Here is a 19,538-nt window from a genome sequence, read left to right as displayed (position 1 = left end):
ATGCAAATGAAATGTACTGGAACAAAGATGTAAAGATAACAGGTTTAAACTGTGCAAGTATGCACCGTTGCCTTCCTGAAAACTAACCCGTACGTGCACAGGTGCATTAGATTAGATTACTTACATTTAGATTAGATTAGATTAGATTACTTACAGTGTGGAAACAGGCCCTTCGGCCCAACAAGTCCACACCGCCCCGCCGAAGCGCAACCCACCCATACCCCTACATTTACCCCTTACCCAACACTATGGGCAATTTAGCATGGCCAATTCACCTGACCTGCACATCTTTGGACTGTGGGAGGAAACCGGAGCACCCGGAGGAAACCCACGCAGACACGGGGAGAACGTGCAAACTCCACACAGTCAGTCGCCTGAGGCGGGAATCGAACCCGGGTCTCTGGCGCTGTGAGGCAGCAGTGCTAACCACTGTGCCACCGTGCCACCCACTAATGGTGGAATCTCCAAATATGGTGGAAAAAAAGACTAAATTCCTCAAATGTTATCTCAAAAGTACTTTGGCCAAATAATAGTTAATTTTTTTTTAAAAAGTCAGTTTGTCCCAAATGTCAGTCTGCAGCTGAAGACTGCTCACAAGCAGCTGATGCTGTGATGCCTCCCTGCACTGACTGGCTGAATTGGCTTTTACTGGACACGGTGCTGGTAGAATCTGAATTTGACATCCGCCACTTGTGGTGATGAGGTTATCTTGAGAGTTTCTAACTCAAACCCGATGAGGGAATTCAAAGAAGAGCAAGAGAGATTGCAAAAGTTGTTGCTGCAGGCAAGTTCTCTCTCCAATAGCTTTACGACACTGACAATACTGCACTGTATGATTCTAAGTACTTTTTATGATGGACAATAGTGGAAGCATCCCAAAAAGAATAGAAGATAGATAGGCAAAGGAGCAGATTGGAAATGAAAACAATCACTCTCGGGGGGGGGGGGGGGGGGGGGGGGGGGGAAAGTACTTGGAAAGCTGACAATTCCCCGGATCTGATGGCCTGCATCCCAGGGTTTGGCAGAGCTAGGGGGTGTCATCCATCTCCCAATATTCCTGAGATTCTAGCAAGGTCCCAGGAGACTGGAATAGTGCAAACATAGCTCCTTTATTCAAGACAGAAAGCAGGAATGTCTAGGCCAGTTAGGTGAAGATCTCTCATCGGGGAATCTGTTAACAAGGAGGGAGTTGCAGATTTGTGGTCTACAAAGAGGTGAGGCCAGACCTCAGGCCAGCCATGATTTGTATCACAAAACTGGAGAGGGTGAATCCTTACAATGATAAAAAAGGCTTCATTGTTTCTTTTTATGTTATTCATTGTCTTTTCTCACATTACCTTTTTGCCTGTTGTATGTCCTTACTTCCCTCCCACGACATATTGTCCACTTATTCCAAGTTGACTCTCGCTCTGCCTGGCCTCACTTTCTCTTGTTCAAGCTTTCCTCAGTTTCTTGATCTTTAATGCCTTTGTCCAGCAAACTCAATCTTTGGAAGTGTCTCATTTTTGCCCTGCAAGCATCTTATTTTGCCCTATCAGAGGGCATCCTGTTTAGCTGAGAGCCCAATGCTGTTGTTGCCTTACTGCATAGTGTTTGGGAACAGGAAAGTGTCATAGACCCCGACTGCGCCCTCTTCACCCCCATTCCTTGGTGCAGGAGCGATCCCACAACACCGAGATTTTCTTGTAGTCCTCGCTGTTGGAGGCTGTGGCGATTCAGGCACTGACCCTGGTGTGGCTCAGTGCGGATGTGGGCACAGTGTTGGCACCATGGCTTACAATGGTTTCTATTCATTCTCTTTCTTTACTTGCAGAGGGGAGGCACATGCCTCGCAGCCAAAGTGAGGCCTCCTGTGGTCAAATAGCATCTGGCCTCCAACACAGACGGGAGCGTGGGGAACTTCGACGTCACACCATAACCAACGGGATCGACTATGACAGGGTGAGTGCCAGCTCACTGCAGGCGAGAGACTTGTGTTGTTAATGTGGGCTGAGTTGTCTTGGACCCAGTTGGTGTGTTCTCAGCCCCAGGACTCTCATGGCTGCAATTGCTGCTGCCCCTCAGAACGTCTGTTTCAGTCGGAAACAATGCTTCATTGGCTTGTGAACCATTCTGGGCTTCATAAGAACGTTAACAGGTAGCTGTGTGAGTCAGATATATTGAGCTTGCTCCCCACTCAGTACAATCAGGATCTCCTCCACATTCCTGTTCTCTTCATATGTCCCTTAATTCCTTTAAAAAACAAACCTCAAAATCTGCCCTTTTCAGATTTTTCATTTGTTCTTGGGACATAAGCATCGCTGGCTGGGCCCAGCATTTATTACCCATCCTGAGCTGCCCTTGAGAAGGTGGGGGTGAGCTGTCTTCTTGGACCACTGCCGTCCAACTGTTGTGGGTTGGCCCACAGTGCCCTGAGGGAGGGAATTCCAAAATTTTGATCCAGTGACAAAGAAGGAATGGTGAAATATTTCCAAGTCAGGGTAGGTAATAGCTTGGAAGGCAAACTTGCAGGTGGTGGTGTTTCGATGTATCTGCCACCTTTCTCCTTCTAGATGGAAGTGGTTGTGGGTTTGGAAAGTGCTGTCTGAAGATCTTTGGTGAATCTCTGCTGTGGATCTTGTAGGTAGCATACACTACTGCTACTGAGTGTTGGTGGTGGGGGTGCGCATACTTGTGCGTGCAATGCAAATCAAGTGGGCTGCTTTGTCCTGGATGGTGTCAAGCTTCTTGAGTGTTGTTGGAGCTGCCCTCACCCAGGCCAGTGGGGAGTATTCCATCACACTATTGACTTTTACCTTGTGAATGGTGGACAGGCTTTGGGAAGTCAGGAGGTGAGTTACTCGGTAGTATTCCTAACCTTTGACATGCTCTTGTAGCCGCCATATTTGTATGACAAGTCTAATTCAGTTTCTGGTCAATTGTAATCCCCAAAATGTTGATGATGAAAATTTCAGTGGTCCTGTCAAGGGGTGATGGTTAGATTCCTGATGGAGCTGGTCATTGCTTGGCACTTGTCTGGCACCAATGTTATTTGCCACTTGTCAGCCCAAGCCTGGATATTGTCCAGATCTTGTTGCATTTGAACCTGGATTGCTTCAGTATCTGAGCAGTCTCGAATGGTGCTGAACATTGTCCAAACATCAGCAAACATCCCCACTTTTGACCTTATGATGGAGGGAAGGTCATTGATGAAGCAGCTGAAGATGGTTGAGCTTAAGCCACTGAGGAACTCTTGCAGAGATGTCCTGGAGCTGAGCTGCCTGACCTCCAACAGTGATAACCATCTTCATATGTGTCCAGTGTGACTCTAATTAACCAACAAGTTTGTCTCCAATACTCATTGATTCCAAAAATAAAAACAGTGTATTTTCCTGACATTTTTCAGCCCTCTTCAGTTCCAAAGAAAAGTTATGGGATTCAAATCATTAACTCTGTTTGACTCTCTCCACAGATGCTGCCAGACCTGCTGAGTTTCTCCAGTATTTTATGTTTTTATTTCAGATCTTCAGCATCTGCAGCACTGATTCCAGTTCTGCTCCTCGATGCCACACTTGGTCAAATGCAGCTGTCACTCTCGCCTCCCCTCTGGGATTCAGCTGTTTTCTCCATGTTTGACCCAAGGCTGTAATGAGGTCAGGAGCTGAGTGGCCCTGGCGGAACCCAAACTGGGCTTCACCGAGCAGGTTATTGCTGAGCAGGTACTGCAAATAGCGCTGTTGATGATCGAGAGTAGCCTGTTGGGCGGTAATTGCCCAGGTTGGATTTGTCCTGCTTTTTATGTACAGGATTTATCTGGACAATTTTCCATATTGTCAGGTAGATGCCAGTGTCTTAACTGTACTGGAACAGTTTGTCTAGGGGAACGGCACGCTCTGGATCTCACGTCTTCAGTACTGTTGCCGAAATGTTGTCAAGGGCTCATAGCCTTTGCTGTATCCAGTCTCTCCAACCATTTCTTGACATCACTTGGAGTGAATCAAATTGGCTGAAGACTGGTATCTGTGATGCTGGGGACCACCGAAGGAGGCTGAGATGGATCATCCACTCGGCACTTCTGGCTGGAGGTTGGTGTGAAAGCTTCAGCCTTACCTTTTGCCCTGATGTGCTGGGCTCCTCCATCATTGAGGATGGGGATATTTCTTCTCCTCCAGTGAGCGGTTTAATCACCCACCACCACTCACAACTGGATGTGACAGGACTGCAGAGGTTAGATCTGATCGGTTGGTTGTGGGATCGCTTAGCTCTGTCTGTCACTTGCTGTTTATGCAAATCTGGTGTGCAAGCAGTCCTGTTTGGTGGCTTCACCAGGTTGACACCTCATTTTCAGGTAAGGTCCAGGCATGCCTTCCTAAACTCTTCATTGAATCAGGATTGTTCCCCTGGCTTGATGGTAATGGCTGAGTGCGGGAATATGCCAGGCCATGAACTTACAGATTGTGCTGGAGTACAATTCTGCTGCTGTTAATGTCCCATGATGCCTCATTCATGCCGAGTCTTAAATTGTTAGATCTTTCCCATTTAGCACAGTGAATGTGCCAGACAACACAATGGAGGTTATTATCAATGTGAAGACAGGACTCTGTCTCCACAAGGACTATGCATTGGTCACTCTCAGGAGATAGTGAGGGCAGCAGGGGCTGGAGAGTCAGATTCGATAAAGTGTGATCATGGAAAAGGCACAAGGTCAGGCAGCTTCTTAGGAGGAAGAGAGTCAATGTTTCAGACATAGCCCTTCATCAGGACTGGACTTCATCACTACTGGGTAAAAACAAGGGCTGCAGATGCTGGAGACCAGATGTTAACGTTGCTATTCAAAGGTTGTGGGTTCAAATCCCACCAGAGTCGAGCTTTAGTTCATGGTTTGAAATGTGATCAGACCAGATTCGACTGCTCATCTGCAAAACCTGCAATATTCGTGCAGAAGCCCAACTGTCTTCAGATGGAACTTGTTTTAAAAGGGCTTTCGCCCGAAACGTCGATTTTCGTGCCCTTCATCACTACTGAGCCACTGACTTTTCGGTGGGACAGGACATGGTGATCGTGGTATCTGGGACGTTGTAAGATATGATTCCATGAGTATGACTATGTCAGTCCTGATGAAGGGTTACACCTTGTCAAGAGCTATACTTTATCGACGTTGGTCACTCTTACAATGCTGTTATGGATAGATGCATCTGCAGCTGGCAGATTGGTAAGGATGAGGTCAAGTATGTTTTTTCCTTCTTGTTGGTTCCCTCATCACCTGTCTCAGACCCAGTCTAGCAGCTATGTCCTTTAGGACCTGACCAGCTCAATCAGTCGTACTGTTGCCAAGCCACTCTTGGTGATGGATATTGTAATCCCCCACCCAGAGTACATTCTGTGCCCTTACCATCCTCAGTGTTTCCTCCAAGTGCTGTTCAACATGGAAGAGTACTGACTGATCAGCCGAAGCAGGACGGTACATCGTAATCAGCAGGAGGTTTCCTCGCCCATGTTTAACCTAAAGCCATGATCCTTCATAGCGTCTGGAGTCAATGTTGAGGACTCCCAGGGCAACCAACTCCCAAATGTAGACCTCTGCGCCACCACCTCTGCTGAGTCTGTCTTGTAAGACAGGACATATCCAGGGACAGGGAAGATGGTGTCTGGGAGCTTGTCTGTGAGGTATGATTCCGTGTGTTTGACTAGTCTGAGAAAGCTCTCCCACTTCTAGCACAAATCCCCCAATGTTAGTAAGGAGGACTTTACAGGGTCAACAGGGCTGTAGACCAATGCCAGGTGGTCTGCCTGGTTTCATTTCTTTTGAACTCCACAGCAATTCAATATAACAGAGTGGCTTGTTCGAGTCATTTCAGTGGGCATTTAAGAATCAAGAATGCTATTGTGGGTTCTGTAGTCACCTGTTGGCCAGAACGTGTAAGGATGAGAGATTTCCTTCTGTAAAGAACATTGGTGATCTTTATGACAGTCAACAATTACTCCCAATCCGATCTTTAACGTCTTTAAAAATTCTAGCTGCATTAATTGGCCTCTTTTTTTTCCCTGAGACTGCTCCCCGTGCTCTAGGTTCCCCAGACCGTGGGGGGGGGGGGGGGGGGTGGAGTGACCTCTGTGAAACTAGATGATGCTTCAGAAACAGAAGTGTCGGTATTAATTTAATCAGTTCCCTTGGCCACAGAATTGACAGACATTTAATTTTAGTTTAACATGCACAATAACTTCCAGGCTGTCCTTTGATCCTGGAGAAGGGCTCATGCCCGAAACGTCGATTCTCCTGTTCCTTGGATGCTGCCTGACCTGCTGCGCTTTTCCAGCATCACATTTTCAGCTCTGATCTCCAGCATCTGCAGTCCTCACTTTCTCCTTTGATTGTTTCCTGCCAAGGTTTGGTGGGCTGCTGTGTGATTGGCTGTTTCCCAATGGAGTTTGGCAGGCTGCGCTGCGATTGGCTGTTTGTTTGGTGGGGGTTTTGGTGGGTTGTGCCATGATTAGCTGTTTCCTGACTGTGTTTGTGGGGCTGCACTGTGATTGGTTGTTTCCTGACGCACTACACTGTGATTGGCTGTTTCCTGCTGCTAATACTCTTTTCGTGTGTCTGCAGCTGAAGCGGATGAAGGAGCTGGAACAGGAGAAGGACGCTCTGCTGCAGGGTCTCGAGGTGATCGATTGTGCCCGAGGCTGGTACTTCCAGCAGATCCGGGCAATCCAGGAAGAACAGAAAGATGTCAGCAAGTCGCCCAGTGGCAGTGTGAGTGGCTCACAGGAGAGCAGCTAATGGACAAGAACTGACCACCAAACTGTAAACCCCACACACTCCCTGCTCTTTGTGTGGACCTCATAAAAAACCCATCTCTGGGCACAGGCAGGACATCATTGGACATGATTTGAGAGGAGGAATATAGGAATTAGGAGCAGGAATAGGCTGCTCTGCTATTTAACATGACTATAGCTGATCTTATCCTGGTCTCAACTCTGCTTTCCTGCCCCCATAGCCCTTTATCCTGCTTTTCATTACAAACGTATCTAGTTCTTTCTCGAATCCGTTGATTGATTTTGCCTCCATTGCACTCTGGGGCTGTATGTTCCACAGATTCACAACTCTCTGAGAAAAGTAATTTCTCCTCCATTTTGAACCTACCTCGTCTCACCCTATATCCGTGACCACTTGTTTGAGACTGTCCCACAAGGGCCAGTTCATCTTATGAATCCCCTTTAGTATTTTATATCCCTCAATCAGATCCCTCCTCATTCTTCTGAAGTCCAGAGAGTACAAGCTCCTCGTGCAACAGCCCTCCCATCCCTGGAATCAATCCGATGAATCTCCTCTGAACTGTTTTCCGTGTCACCACATCCTTCCTCAAGTAAGGAGACCAAAACTGGACACAATACTCCAGGTGTGATCTCACCAACACCTTAAATATTTGTAACAGCACTTCTTTACATTTATAATCCAGTCCTTTGGCAATAAATGCCAGGATTCCATTTGCTTTTCTTATTCTATGCTGCACCTGCATACCCACTTTCTGTGATTCATGCACAGTCACTCAGATCTCTCTGCGCTGGTGCACTGGCAATCTGCTTCCCAGTTCAATAATAATTTGCAGTTTTGTTTTTCCAGGCAAAATGGATACCCTCGCACTTACCCACATTAAGCTCCAGATACAAGTCCGTTCTCCAATCCTGTCGATATCCATCTGTAAACTCTTTTAACTCCTCTTCATAGGCCTCCTTTCCCACCCCAAATCATCTGCGAATTTTGCTATGTTACACGCTGTCCCTGCTTGCAGATCATTGATTGAGATTGTAAATATTTGACTCCTGAGATCTGAACTCTGCAGCACCCTATCAGTTACATTTCGCCACCCAGAGAAGATCCCATTTATCCTGACCCTCTGCTTTCTGTCAGTCCTCTATCCAAGCCAATATTCTACCCGTAATCTCCTGGATCTTACCTTTTGGATCAGTCTTTCCTACTTTTTGTCTATCTCCTTTTTTGAATAAGGGTATTATAATAGTTTGTTTCCAATTCACTGGTACCTTTTCATGCAATAATGCATCCACTATCTCTGCTACCACCCCCTTTAATACTCTAGGGTGCCAGCCATCAGATCCTGGGGACTTGTCTGTCTTTAATCCCATGAGTTTATTTAATACCTTCTCCCTAGTTGTAGTAATTTCACCAAGTTCCTCAGCAGCTTTTGGGAAGAAATTATCTTCAACTGTGAAAACAGAGACACGGTATTGATTTCGTACCTCTGCCATTATTTCCCATTGTTATCTCGCCATTTTCATTCTCTAAAGGTCCAACATTTACTTTCACGATTCTTTTCCATTTTATATACTTTTATAGAAGCTTTTGGGATCAGCGCTTATGTTTTCTACTAGTTTCCTCTTGTACTTCAGCTTCACTCTTTTGATTTTGTTTTTAGTAATTGTTTGCTGATTTTGAAAGTTCTCCCGATCCTCTGTTAAGTCTTGCGGTATGATATGTTCTAGTTTTGCCTTGTTAAGCCATGGATGATTTTTCACCTTTATTGACAATTCCTCTTCCCCTCGGTAAATGCCCCTCAATTATATTCGTATCTCTCTAAACATTTGCCACTGTCCTGCCCTTTTAATATTTTACCCCAGTCCTCTGGCCTGTACCTTTTGCCTAACGCTAAAAGTCTCGTGTGCAACTCTATCTTCACTCTTTCAATCTGAATTTGAAACTCGAGCATGTCATGGTCATTCCTTCCAAGAGGGTCTTTATAACTACAAGATCATTTATCAGTCCTTTCTTGTTACATCCTAACAAATCTAGCGTAGCCAGTTCTCTGGTTGGTTTCAGATATGTTGCTCTAAGAAACAATCCCTCGTGCACTCTATGAACCTTTCTTCTCGTCTATCCCTGCCAAGTTGATCAAACCGGTCAATATGCATGTTCAATACTTATAGTTGTGCCCTTGTCACAAGCCCTCACTATTTCCTGGTTTATACTATGCCCTACTTTGGAAGTACTATTCAGGGGCCTTTAAATTACTCCTCCCAAAGGGCTTCTTCCCTTTCTTTATGTATCCCCCCAAACTGATTCAACATTTTGGTCACTAGTGTCAATACCATTTGTCAATCCAGCCTTGATGTCATCCTTAACCAATAAAGCAATTCCACTTCCTGCTCCTTCTTGTCTATCCTTTTGGAATCTGAGCATTTAACCCCAGTTCTGATCTCCCTGTAGCTACGTTTCAGTAATCCCCACCATTTGTCTCTATTTATGCCGTCAGCTCCTAAACTTTATTCCGAATACAGTGTGTATTTGGGTACAAGGCTTTTAAACACTGATTCGTCTTTCTCATTTAATACTTTCTCGTGCACTACACTTTCCATCCTTATTTTATTAATCCCAGATAACACAGAGCCTCAACACAGTATCATTTACTCCAACTTTCCGTTGAACAGTATTCCGGGAAATCATTGAGTGCAGTTTGATTTGGGAGAATGGACTGATCGCAAAAAGTAATTATTTCTAATCAGTTTGGTCACGGTTCACCAATTTTGAGTCAGTTTTAAACAACTGAAAATTACTTCAGGAGGTCAAATGTTAAGTATACTGAGGCTTGATGCATGATCACCTTCATATATTAAGAGAAATGTCTGATTACATCAGATTACCACAGAAACAAGCTCTCAGTCTATCCAGACCATTCTGATGTTGATGTTCCACTCAGCCCTCCTCCCACCTTTACTATCTAACTTTTCCCTGTAATTCTGCTTCCCTTCTTCCCTGATGTACCAGTCCCAGTTTCACTGCGGATGTATCAATGCTGTTCACTTCCATCACTGAGTTCCACGTCCTCATCACTCTCTGGGTAAAGGCCGTTCTCCAGAGTTCCTGTCTTGAGTTTCTTGCTGTGAATATTAATGGTCTCTGGTTTTGCTCTTCCTTTTATAAGCAGAAGCGCTTTTTGCTTTGTGCCTGTTGAGCCAACACCTATCACAATGTTAAATTTCTTTATTCACTCAGCCTTTTCAAGAGAGAAGTGACGCCCCACCCCCAACCTCTGTGTGTCCTCTTGTTCCGAGTGGAATATCACGGGAACAGGAGGAGGCCACTCTGCCTCTTGGGTTTTGTCCCACCATTCAGTCAGATCCAGGCTAACCTCTGACCTGCCTCTCTATACCTGCAGATGATGATAATCTGATCAAACTCAATGTTCGAACAACAACTACCATTTGCAGAAACCCAGATCCAAACTACTACTACCCTCTCTGTGGAAATGATTGCATTCCAGGAATCCTTTTGAAAACTGTACTGTCCATACCCAGAATCTCTGGGCCACCTCTATAGAACATAGAAGAATACAGCGCAGTACAGGCCCTTTGGCCCTTGATGTTGAGCCGATCCAAGCCCACCTAACCTACACTAGCCCACTATCCTCCATATGCCTATCCAATGCCCATTTAAATGCCCATAAAGAGGGAGAGTCCACCACTGCTACTGGCAGGGCATTCCATGAACTTACGACTGGAAACTCTGTTTCCAGTTTTTCATTTTGAAAGCCCCTGATTCTATCCCAAAGTGAATGATCTAACATTTAGCACTATTGAACTCTCTGCCACAGTTTTGTCCATCCACTTAATCTGTCACCACCTCTTTGTAATGTTACGCCTCCATCCCCAGTACTGCTCACCTGGGTCATTGGCAAACCCTGGGATTTGTGTCATCTTGACCCATGACCTCCCTTGCTCAGCGATACAGTAAATAGCTGAGGCACTGAGCCGTGAGGGACTTTACCAGTCACATTCTGCCAATTGAAAACCTTCCCACATTCCTGACTCTGACTCACTTACTACCTCTGATTCAGTCAACCATTTTGATTTGATCCCATGTACGAGATAGGTATTTACAATCAGTGACATTGGTGAGGTCAGATTTTAGCCCAAGACTTTGAGAAAAAAAAATGATTGAGTTTAAATTCCCCCAGCTACAGTGGTGGGATTCAGACCCCTTTACCCAAAGCATTAATCTGGATCTCTGGGTTACTACCTCACTGATATGACCAGCATTTCTCCCAATTCCTCTACATTCCTTTAAGGTGCCCAGAACTACACCCAGAGTCTGTGACCAGTTTAGAATGTTGGCATAGATAGAAAACTGGCTGCCTATTAGGAGCAGAGATTAGGAAGAAATGGGTCTTTTTCAGGTTGAAGGACGTTATGAATGGTGTGCCAAAGAGGTTGGTGCTGGGGTGTGAGCTCTTTACAATTTATATTAATGACTGGGATGAAAGGGTGTTCGTTAAATTTACCGATGACAAAAAGATAAGTTGGAGAGTACGTTGTGAGGAGGGTACGAGGTTGCACCGAGATGTAGACAGGTTAAGGTCAAAGATCTGGACAATGGACTACAGTATGGGGAGCTGTGAAATTGTCCATTTTCTCAGAGAATGACCAAAGAAGCAGGTTGTGTAAATGGTGACTGGTTGCTGGGCTCGAAGATACACCAAGAAATCTGGGTGTTCTGGAGCATGAATCACAGCAAGTACTCAGGAAAGTGAATAGGATCTTATTGTTTATTGTGAGTAGAATTGAATTCATAAAAGAGGAAGGTGGTACAGGGCATTGGTGAAACTGCAGGAGTACTGTGTACAGAATTGGTCACCGTATTGAAAGAAAGATGTTAATGTATTGGGAGCAGTTCAGAAAAGGTTTACTGGATATACCTAGAATGAACAGATTGCCTTATGGGGAAAGATTGGACAGGTTAGGCCTGGATCCTCAGGGGTTTAGAAGAATTATGGAATCCCTACAGTGTGGAAGCAGGCCATTCAGTCCATCGAATCCATACCAATCCTCCTAAGAGCACCCCACCCAGACCTTACCTTATCCCTGTAACCCTGTGTTTCCCGTGGCTAACCCATCTAGCCAGTACATCCGTGGGCACGATGTGCAATTTGTGATGAGTTTAGATTAGAGTAGTGCTGGAAAAGCGCAGCAGATCTGGCCAATCCACCTAACCGGCACATCTTTGGACAGCCTCAGAGGTGATCCTGAGGGGATTTGACCGGGTGGGTGTGGAAAGGGTGTGGTTAAGTCTGAACTAGGTGTCATAATTTTAAAACAAAAGGGCATCCATTTAAAACTGAGATGAGGAGATTTTTTTTTCCCTTTCTCCAAAAGGCAGTGGATGTGGAATCATTTAAATATTTTTGTGGCAGAAGTAGACAGATTCTTGATTGCCAAAGGGAATCATTTCTCCCTCTGTCCAGGTCTATCATGATATTGAACTCCTTGACTACATCACTTCTCAGCCCTCAGCCCAAGGAAAACAGTCCTAGCTTCTCCAACTGATCGTTAGTAAATCCTCATTCCTGGAAGCATTCCCATGAATCCATTCTGTGCCCCCTCTAATGTCTTAAATTATTACACGGAATAGGCTAAAAATTCATAACTCCCTCCTCTGTCATAGAGATGTACAGCATAGAAACAGACCCTTCGGTCCAACCTGTCCATGCCGACCAGATATCCCAACCCAATCTAGTCCCACCTGCCAGCACCCGGCCCATATCCCTCTAAACCCTTCCTATTCATAGACCCATCCAAATGCCTCTTAAATGTTGCAACTGTACCAGCCTCCACCACTTCCTCTGGCAGCTCATTCCATACACATACCACCCTCTGCGTGAAAAAGTTGCCCCTTAGGTCTCTGTCACTGTGAACTTTATAGTATTTTCTTCCCTGGTGTGCAAATTACTCATTTAGTAACTCCACCATGCTCCCATCTCCATGTTTAAGTCACCCTTTTTTGTTCTCTAATCAGCCTCTTTTTAATATTTCCATGCCTATAGAAACTTTTACATTCTTATTTTCTTAGCTGCCAGTTTCTTCTCGTGCTCTCACTCTGCTTCTCACTTCTTTTTGCCCCATTTCCACACGTTCTGTGACTTTTCCAGAACAGAACTGGTTCTCCTTTTTGTTATCCGCCTGCCATCTGTCCCTCGTGCCCGTTACTGCTTCACCCTGCCTTTTGTCTTCGGCAGAGCTCTGGTGTAGTTGGTGCTACCTTTTCCCTTCAGGGGAATGCACCTTGCCACCATCTCCTCTCGAGACTTCTGCTCTTTCACGAGCCAATCTTTGATGCCAGTTTCCCTGAGACAGATCTGTCTGCGTCCAATTTAAATTTGTTCTGGGGTGCTCCTTGTAGCCAGTTGAAGCCTCAGACTATCCCCTATATGTTTCCAGACAGACACTTGACCCACCTTAATGCTCAGAACCAGATCCAGCTGGATCCCTTCTTGGACTGGAAACCTGATTTAGAATATTCTCCACGATTATCCTGGGAGAGTTTGATGGGGGGGCAGTGTAGAGGAAATCTGCTCTGTATCGAACACCGTGCTGTCTCTGTCCCTGGGAGTGTCTGATGGGGACAGTGTAGAGGGAGCTTAACTCAGTATCTAACCCCATGCTGTCCCTGCCCTGGAAGTGTTTGTTGGGGACCATGCAGAGGGAGTTTTACTCTGTACATAACCCTGAGCTATCCCTGTCCTGAGAATGTTTGATGGGAACAGTGTAGCAGGTGCTTTACACTTTCAATTTAAGAGTAGAGGAAGCTTTACTCTGTATCTAACTCTTGTGCAGTACCAGTCTCAGGTGTGTTTGATGGGGATAGTCTAGAAGAAATTTTACTCTGTTTAATAGAGAAGAGGGAGCTTTCCTCTCAGTTTAACAGAGATGTGGGAGCACATGGTGGTATCGAACCTGGGGTTCTTGCCTGACAGTGGGGGATTTTTAGTGTTTGTTCTCTGTGGGAGAGTCTGTGCTGGGTTTTCATGGTGGTGTGCACAGTGTTACTTTGTGCATCGAGGGGCTGATGTCCTCGGCCCAAATTGAGGACAGTAACACAGACATGTGATTGTTCTTTCGTCTCGCCCCCTGCAGGCCAACGCAGCTGAAGGCCACTCAGTCCGGATGGGCCACCTCCTGACCAAACTGCAGGCAGTCAGACACTGTCTTGCTGATCTCACCTCCTGCTCTGCCAAGGTCAGCTGTGGTGACTCGAACCTCTGCCTCCAGCTCACTCCCTTCTCTCCTGTTCTCTCAATCTCCCTTCTCCTTATTACCTGGGTCAGTGTTATACTATCTGCCTCTGAATGGTCTGATCTGAACCCCCACCTACCCCCTGGGTGTGTCGTAACCAAACCTGTAGCTTTTCCCTCAACCTGTCCTTCCTTCCCACGGGTGCTGAAGTGAATGGGAGTCTACGTTCCACAGCCTGACCTTTGTCAGCCAGGTCGTTGAGTGGGTAACTATTTGACTGCGCTGGGCATCACACTGGTGCTGACTTCTCCATCAATGTAAGCTATTGTACGCAGCTTTCGCTATTTTGTTCATCTGTCTCAGTAGAGCTTCCTGCAGGAACAGGCTGAGGTATAAATTCACCAGACATGCCCTAAATTGTCAACCTCCATTACAAAGTTCAAAAACGTTTGTAAAGTTTGACCCAGCAATTACAGTTTAACTTCAGCACTGGGGAAACTCCTCAAAATGGCTATGCAGGCGAGAAATGAAAAGGCCGTCAGAAATGGGAAGATGACTAGGCCATTTGGCCCCTTGACCTGCCCCACCATTCAACAGGATCATGTCTGATCCGACATTCCTCGTTTTCCGGTGTATCCCCCCTCACCCTTGATCCCAGGTCAGGTGGAAAACCTACGTGCTGAGTCTGGAGAGGCAACTCTGATTTGGAAAGGGAGAATTGTGTCTCACAGACCTGCTGAGAGTTTGCTTGGAAGGCGTTATGGAAAGGGCTGATGAGGGCGAAGTCAGTGAGATTATGTCCACAGATTGCCAAAAGCTGATCTGTACTGTGTCGCACATTGGAGTTGAGAAGGAAATGATCATTTGTGGAAGAAAAAGGGCAATGTGGATCCGAAACCAGGCTGGATGATAGGGAACAGAGAAATGGCTGACTGTATACTTTCTGGGCTGGAGGACATTTGGTAGTGGAGTTCCCCATATTAGGATCCTTGCTTTTCCTGATATCTGTTAATAATCTTGGTGTGCAGGGGACAGTTTCAAAGTCTGCAGATAACACACAACTTAGAGGAATTGTAAACTGCAAGCAGGACAGTGTAGAGCTCCATACAGAAGGATGTGGACAAGGTGGGTGTCTCAGTGGTTAGCATTGTTGTTGCCTCACAGTGCCAGGGACCCGGCTTCAATCCCAACCTTGGGCAATAGTCTGTGTGGGTTTCCTCTGGGTGCTCTGCTTTCCTCCCACAGTCCAAAGGTGTGGAGGTTAGGTTGGGTTGGCTCTGGGAATAACAGGGTTACAGGGATAGGAATGGAGGGGGGGTAGGTCTGGGTGGGATGCTGTTCAGAGAGTCTGTGTGGACTTGATGGATTGAATAGCCCGTTTTCACACTGTTTGGGTATTGTGTGATTCTAAGGGTGGCACTATGGCTCAGTGGTTAGCACTGCTGCGTCACAGCGCCGGGGACCTGGGTTCAATTCCAGCCTCGGGCGACTATTTGTGAGGAGTTTGCACATTCTCCCCATGTCTGCGTGGGTTTCCTCTGGGAGCTCCGGTCTCCTCCCACATTCCACTGGATATGCAGGCCAGGTGAATTGGCCATGCTAAATTGCCCATAGTGTTAGGTGCATTAGTCAGGGTAAATATAGGGTAGCGGAATGGGTCTATGTGGGTTACTCTTCAGAGGTCAGTGTGGACTAGTTGAGCTGAAGGGGCCTGTTTCCACACTGTAGGTAATCTAATGTAAGTGGGCGGATGGCGGCAGATGAGTTTCAACACAGAGAGGTGTGAGGTAATGAATGGTATTAAAAGGCAACATTGGCTACTGAAGGATACTACTGGATAATGAAGGGGTGTAAGAGCAGAGGGAGCTGGGTGTATCTGTGCGTAAGTCATTGAGGGGACAGACAGGTGGAGAGAGTAGCTAATAAAATATATAGCGTTGTCAGATTTATTAAATAGGGACATGGACTACAAAAGTAAGATGTGAAATGTGTACGAGACCTCAGCTGGGCACCACCTCAGAGAGAATGGACAACCAGTTTATGAGAATGGTTCCAAGTCTGAGAAACTTCAGTGCTGTGGTTGGAATGAAGACCTTCAGACTGGGTTCTGTAAGAGAGAAGAAGGCAGAGAGGCAGTTTAACAAGTTTTCAGAATCTTGAACTGGCTGGATAGTGGAGAAGTTGTTCTTGCTGTAATCAGAGTAAGATCCAGAGGGGACAGGTTTAAAGTGATGTGCAAATGTTTAAAAAAAAACATTTAAACTGAGCAAGTGGGGTGACACGGTGGTTAGCACTGCTGCCTCACAGCGCCAGAGACCCCGGTTCAATTCCCACCTCAGGCGACTGTCTGTGTGGAGTTTGTACATTCTCCCCGTGTCTGCATGGGTTTCCTCTGGGTGCTCCGGTTTCCTCCCACAGTCCAAAGATGTGCAGGTCAGGTGAATTGGCCATGTTAAATTGCCCATAGTGTTAGGTGAAGGGGTAAATGTAGGGGAATGGGTCTGGGTGGGTTGTGCTTCGGAGGGTCGGTGTGGACTTGTTGGGCCGAAGGGCCTGTATCCACACTGTAGGGAATCTAAAGTAGTTAGGATATGGAAAACACAGCCTGGAAATGTGGTGGAGGGAGGTTCCATTGAGGCATTCCAAAGGGATATTGTTGAACAGAAATAGTCATCCAATGTGCAGCATTATGACAAAAAGTCAGGGGCTTAGCACTACGTTTTTTTAAAATATAGAATCTCTACAGCGTGGAAGTAGGCCATTTAGCCCATCAAGTCCACACTGACCCTCCGAAGAGCAGCCCACCCACCACGCTATAACCCTACATGGCTAACCCACCTAGCCTGCACATCCCTGGACACTATGGACAATTTAGCATGGCCAATCCACCCTAACCAGCACATCTTTGTATTGTGGGAGGAAATCCACACAGACCACAGGGAGAATGTACAAACACAACACTGACTGTTGCCTGAGGCTGGAATTGAACCCGGGTCCTTGGTGCTGTGAGGCAGCAGTGCTAACCATTGAGCCACCGTGCCGCTTACACGTTACAATGCTGGGACAGCCAATGCAGACAAGATGGGCCAAATGACCACCTGCCCCACAACGATCTAGAACTCCGAGGTCACTGAGGCAAAACATCGAGCAGCAACATCATTGTTTCTCGTTCATGGTTCAGGTGCACATTTTGGAAGAGGTTTATCCTTGCTGATTTACCTCAAAATGGACTGGATTATTGAGACTATTTGTAGTTTACTTTGTATCTAGCCTTGTGTTATCCCTGTCCAGGAGAGTTTGATGGGGACCGTATAGAGGGAGCCTTATTCTGTCTCTAACCCCGTGCTGTTCCGGTTTTGGGAGTGTTTGAGTATTTTCAGGGGAGGTAGCAGGACGGGAAGGAATTGAGAGGGTGATTGAGTTGGTTTATTTCCGAGGGTGGTGAGTCTGTGGAATTCTCTTCCATGCAGATTGCTGGAGGCCAGCTTATTGACTATCTTAAGGCAGAGGTAGAGGGATTCCTGACCAATGAGGGCAGAGGTAGAGGGATTCCTGACCAATAAGGGAAGTCCCTGTTACTGTGCTGCAGGCAGTCAGACCAGCCGAGGTCTTATGGAATGGCAGAGAAGGCTCGAGGGGCCGAATGGCCTACTCCTCGTTTGAATGTTTGCGTGTCTGTTGGCACCGATCTCCCTCAGCTCCAGAATTCTCGACCTAAATATTTCCACCTCTATCTTTAAAACCTAAATCTCTGACCAATCTTTTGATTGTCTGTCCGGGTCTCTCCTGACATGCCCCAAGCTCCTCTTGGGACCAGTCCTACTCTGTGGTGTTATGTTAGGGACTGTAAGTAAATGCAGATTGTTGTTTGTTTGTGTCTCATTATGAGAGCAGCCACAAGGTGCATTGTGTGTGTCTGTCCCTTCCATGAACTCGGAGGATCTGTGTCCTTGCTGTATCAGTGATGAACCCTGCAATGGAAGGGGGGGAGAGGAACCAAGAACAGCCCATTCAACCCCTTGATCCTGGTCTGCCATTCAATTTGGATCATGTCTGAATTGCTCCTCCAGTTCTGTAGCCCTCAATATCAGGTGCCTTAAAAAAAACTTCCCTTTCTGCCTCGGTTTTTAAATTTTCTATTGACTGTTAGCCTTTGGGAAAGGAGAGTTCCACATTTCTACACCAATCCCCAGGAATGGAGGGCTTGTGTTATATGGAGGGGCTGGGACTTTTTGTTTTCTCCCCTGGACCGTTGGAGGCTGAGGTTTATAAAATCATGAAGGGCGTGGATAGGATAAATAGGCAAAGGTCTGTTCCTCAGGGCGGGGGAGTCTGGAACGAGAGGGTTTATGCTGAGAGGAAAAAGATCTAAAAGGGACCTAAGGGGTAACTTTTCCACGCAGAGGGTGGTGCGTGTATGGAGCAAACTGCCAGAGGAAGTGCTGGAGGCTGGTACAATTAAAAAGCTATTTGGACTAGTACACAGTTAAGAAAGGTTTAGAGGGAGAGGGACCAAACACAGGAAAATTGGACTGGTTTAGTTTGAGGGCATGGACTGGTTGGACTTGAAGGGTTTGTTGCTTTGCTGTATGACTCTCTGACAGCGTAGAGGGAGGTTTACTCTGTATCTAACCACATGCCATCCTTGTTGTCAGAGTGGTTGATGGGGACAGTGTTGAGGAAACAGTAAGAATTCTCTTGCTTCCATCTCTAGCTTTTGCTTATTTTGCATCTTTCCTCCAATCGGTGTGATGGGGGTGGAGTGGGGTGAATGCTCAGTTTGTGTGATCGTGTGGTTGCATTGTTTTTGTTCTGGTGAAGTGTCACGGACTACGCTGCCTCACTGTGGGTGGGGGGGACGAACGTTTGTCTCTGTCTGTCTGTGTGTGTGTGTCTCTTTGTAACACTGGCCTTGTCCTTACCCACAGATGCTGTCCCAGTCTTCCAACGCGGTGAACGGGTGTGAGTTCCCAGTTCCGTGTAACATTCCCATCCCTGGGAATAACCTCCAGATGGTCACGATGCTGAAGGAGCAAAACCGGCTGCTGACCCAGGTATGAACCAGCAATGTGAGGCCTTTCAGCCCTTCCAACCTGCCCCGTCATGTGATGTTTGATGATGGGTGACTGGAGTGGTAACTCTGTTCCCCTTTATCCCTCACTCGACAAATATTCTTCAGTCTCAATCCTTCAGAGTTTCACTGGACCACCAGCTGGTTTGGTGGGAGAGGGAAGGTGCAGGATTTCCTATTCCTCTGTGTGGTGAGAGGATGTGCTTCAAGTCAATCCCCCTCCCTTTATTCTGGATTGTCCCATCACAGGGAATGGTTTCTCTCTCTATTAGAGTCATAGAGATGTACAGCATGGAAACAGACCCTTCGGTCCAACCCGTCCATGCCGACCAGATATCCCAACCCAATCTAGTCCCATCTGCCAGAACCCAGCCCATATCCCTCTAAACCCTTCCTATTCATATACCCATCCAAATGCCTCTTAAATGTTGCAATTGTACCAGCCTTCACCACAGCCTCTGGCAGCTCA

The 19,538-nt window shown here is 46.5% G+C and overlaps 1 protein-coding gene across 1 annotated transcript in view; it reads left to right on the top strand.

The window, feature by feature from the left end:
* Positions 1–19,538, top strand: part of LOC140469603 (suppressor APC domain-containing protein 2-like) — a 32,102-nt gene that overhangs the window by 10,803 nt on the left and 1,761 nt on the right. The window contains 4 exon segments of the mRNA XM_072566277.1: positions 1,814–1,941; positions 6,584–6,730; positions 13,900–14,001; positions 18,927–19,052. Of these exon segments, the coding sequence (XP_072422378.1) occupies positions 1,814–1,941; positions 6,584–6,730; positions 13,900–14,001; positions 18,927–19,052 (503 nt within the window).

This window comes from Chiloscyllium punctatum, chromosome 49 (genome assembly GCF_047496795.1).
Source record: "Chiloscyllium punctatum isolate Juve2018m chromosome 49, sChiPun1.3, whole genome shotgun sequence".
Taxonomy (NCBI): Eukaryota; Metazoa; Chordata; class Chondrichthyes; order Orectolobiformes; family Hemiscylliidae; genus Chiloscyllium; species Chiloscyllium punctatum.
This window is presented reverse-complemented; position numbering and strand designations above follow the sequence as displayed.